This window comes from Trichoplax adhaerens, genomic scaffold (genome assembly GCF_000150275.1).
Source record: "Trichoplax adhaerens TRIADscaffold_9 genomic scaffold, whole genome shotgun sequence".
NCBI classification, from domain to species: Eukaryota; Metazoa; Placozoa; class Uniplacotomia; order Trichoplacea; family Trichoplacidae; genus Trichoplax; species Trichoplax adhaerens.
Genome location: NW_002060951.1, coordinates 2360749 through 2362060, shown reverse-complemented (window position 1 = coordinate 2362060; position 1312 = coordinate 2360749). Strand labels below are relative to the sequence as shown.

At 32.1% G+C, this 1312-nt stretch overlaps 1 protein-coding gene across 1 annotated transcript; it reads right to left on the bottom strand.

Moving 5' to 3' along the window:
* Positions 1 to 236: 236 nt before the first annotated feature.
* TRIADDRAFT_28773 (uncharacterized protein) lies at positions 237 to 1047 on the bottom strand (the record flags this gene model as incomplete). Its single annotated transcript, XM_002114954.1, has 4 exons — positions 237 to 349; positions 431 to 560; positions 696 to 819; positions 905 to 1047. The coding sequence occupies 4 exons, from the start codon at positions 1045 to 1047 to the stop codon at positions 237 to 239; spliced, it is 510 nt and encodes a 169-aa protein (XP_002114990.1).
* Positions 1048 to 1312: the final 265 nt, after the last annotated feature.

Below are 1312 nucleotides of genomic sequence, written 5' to 3'. Positions count from 1 at the left end.
ATATTAAATCAATTTTTGTATCTTAATAATTAACACAAAAGAGATAGAATTAAAAAAATTAAAAGCTGCAACACACAATTGATGTTATTGATATTTACATGAATATATAATATTAAATTAATTAGAACACCGGTTTGAATCATCCAGATAATAGTCTAGACTGTTGTGGCAAAGCTATATGAATACAAGTTACTCGTAAAAATTAATCCCAAATTAAATTTAAATTTACTTTGTGATTAATTTTCAACTAATAATTTTTTTGCAGCTTCTACAGCCTGAACAGGAACTAATGATGGATTCGATAGTATATCCGTATCGGTACTTAGCTGACAAAGCGCGGCCATGACAACTGAAATGAAAGGAAACAGATTAGTTCTTGCATTAATCTTTATGTTAAACAGATAGCAATTACCTGGTCATGCAATCATACCTGGTCTCAATTGAACAAGAGTGCAGTGCTGATCCATCCATGCTTGCATTGTTCGGTAGAATTCATCATAGCTTGATGTTACAGCAGTGTTGCTATATGACTCGAACAACGGCCTAATAATGATGCTAAACTGTAGCAGTTTTATATCGTTAAAGAATCACAGATTGCATTTGAGAGTAAACATAAAATATATAAACAAACAGAAGAAAGTAAATTCTGAGGGATTGCCACTCGAAAGATGTATAATCCTAAGCGAAAAGGATACAATCCAGAATTTATAATTGCTTAAAGTCCTTTTTTTAACGTATTCGTCAAATTTTTGCCGTAATTGATCAGCTCGCTGCTGGGTAACAGTAGCACCAGTCACAGGTAATTGTTGATGACATTTACTATACATGTAACGTATATAAATTGGTATGAGTAATAGTATCTCCGTTAAAACATTACGCTATTACAACATAGAATTTTACGTACTTTATACCCTCATTTAACTCTAAAATTCTACTTTTAAGTCTCTGAATTTCAGCTTGCATCGCTTGTTTTTCTTGGGTTAAGGTTTTACAATAATCAATTGCTAATTTAGGCGACAGAAAATAGAAAAAAACTAGGATTACCATTACTTAGCCATATTTCATCTAAGAATACTCATAAATTAATCTTACTGACATTTTTGAAGAATAGTTGCTTTACTGTTTCTTGCATTGTGCACTGAAGTTAACGATGGTACTAGAGACTGCAGTTTCTCAAATCTTAGCTAATAAATTAATAGTAATCATTAGTTACGTCATCGAGATTTATATTGTGCTAGTGATTTCATCATAAAAAAGGCCGAAAACCTTAATATTGCCACGGCGTTTCTGCTCGGAAGACTGATGCGATCTC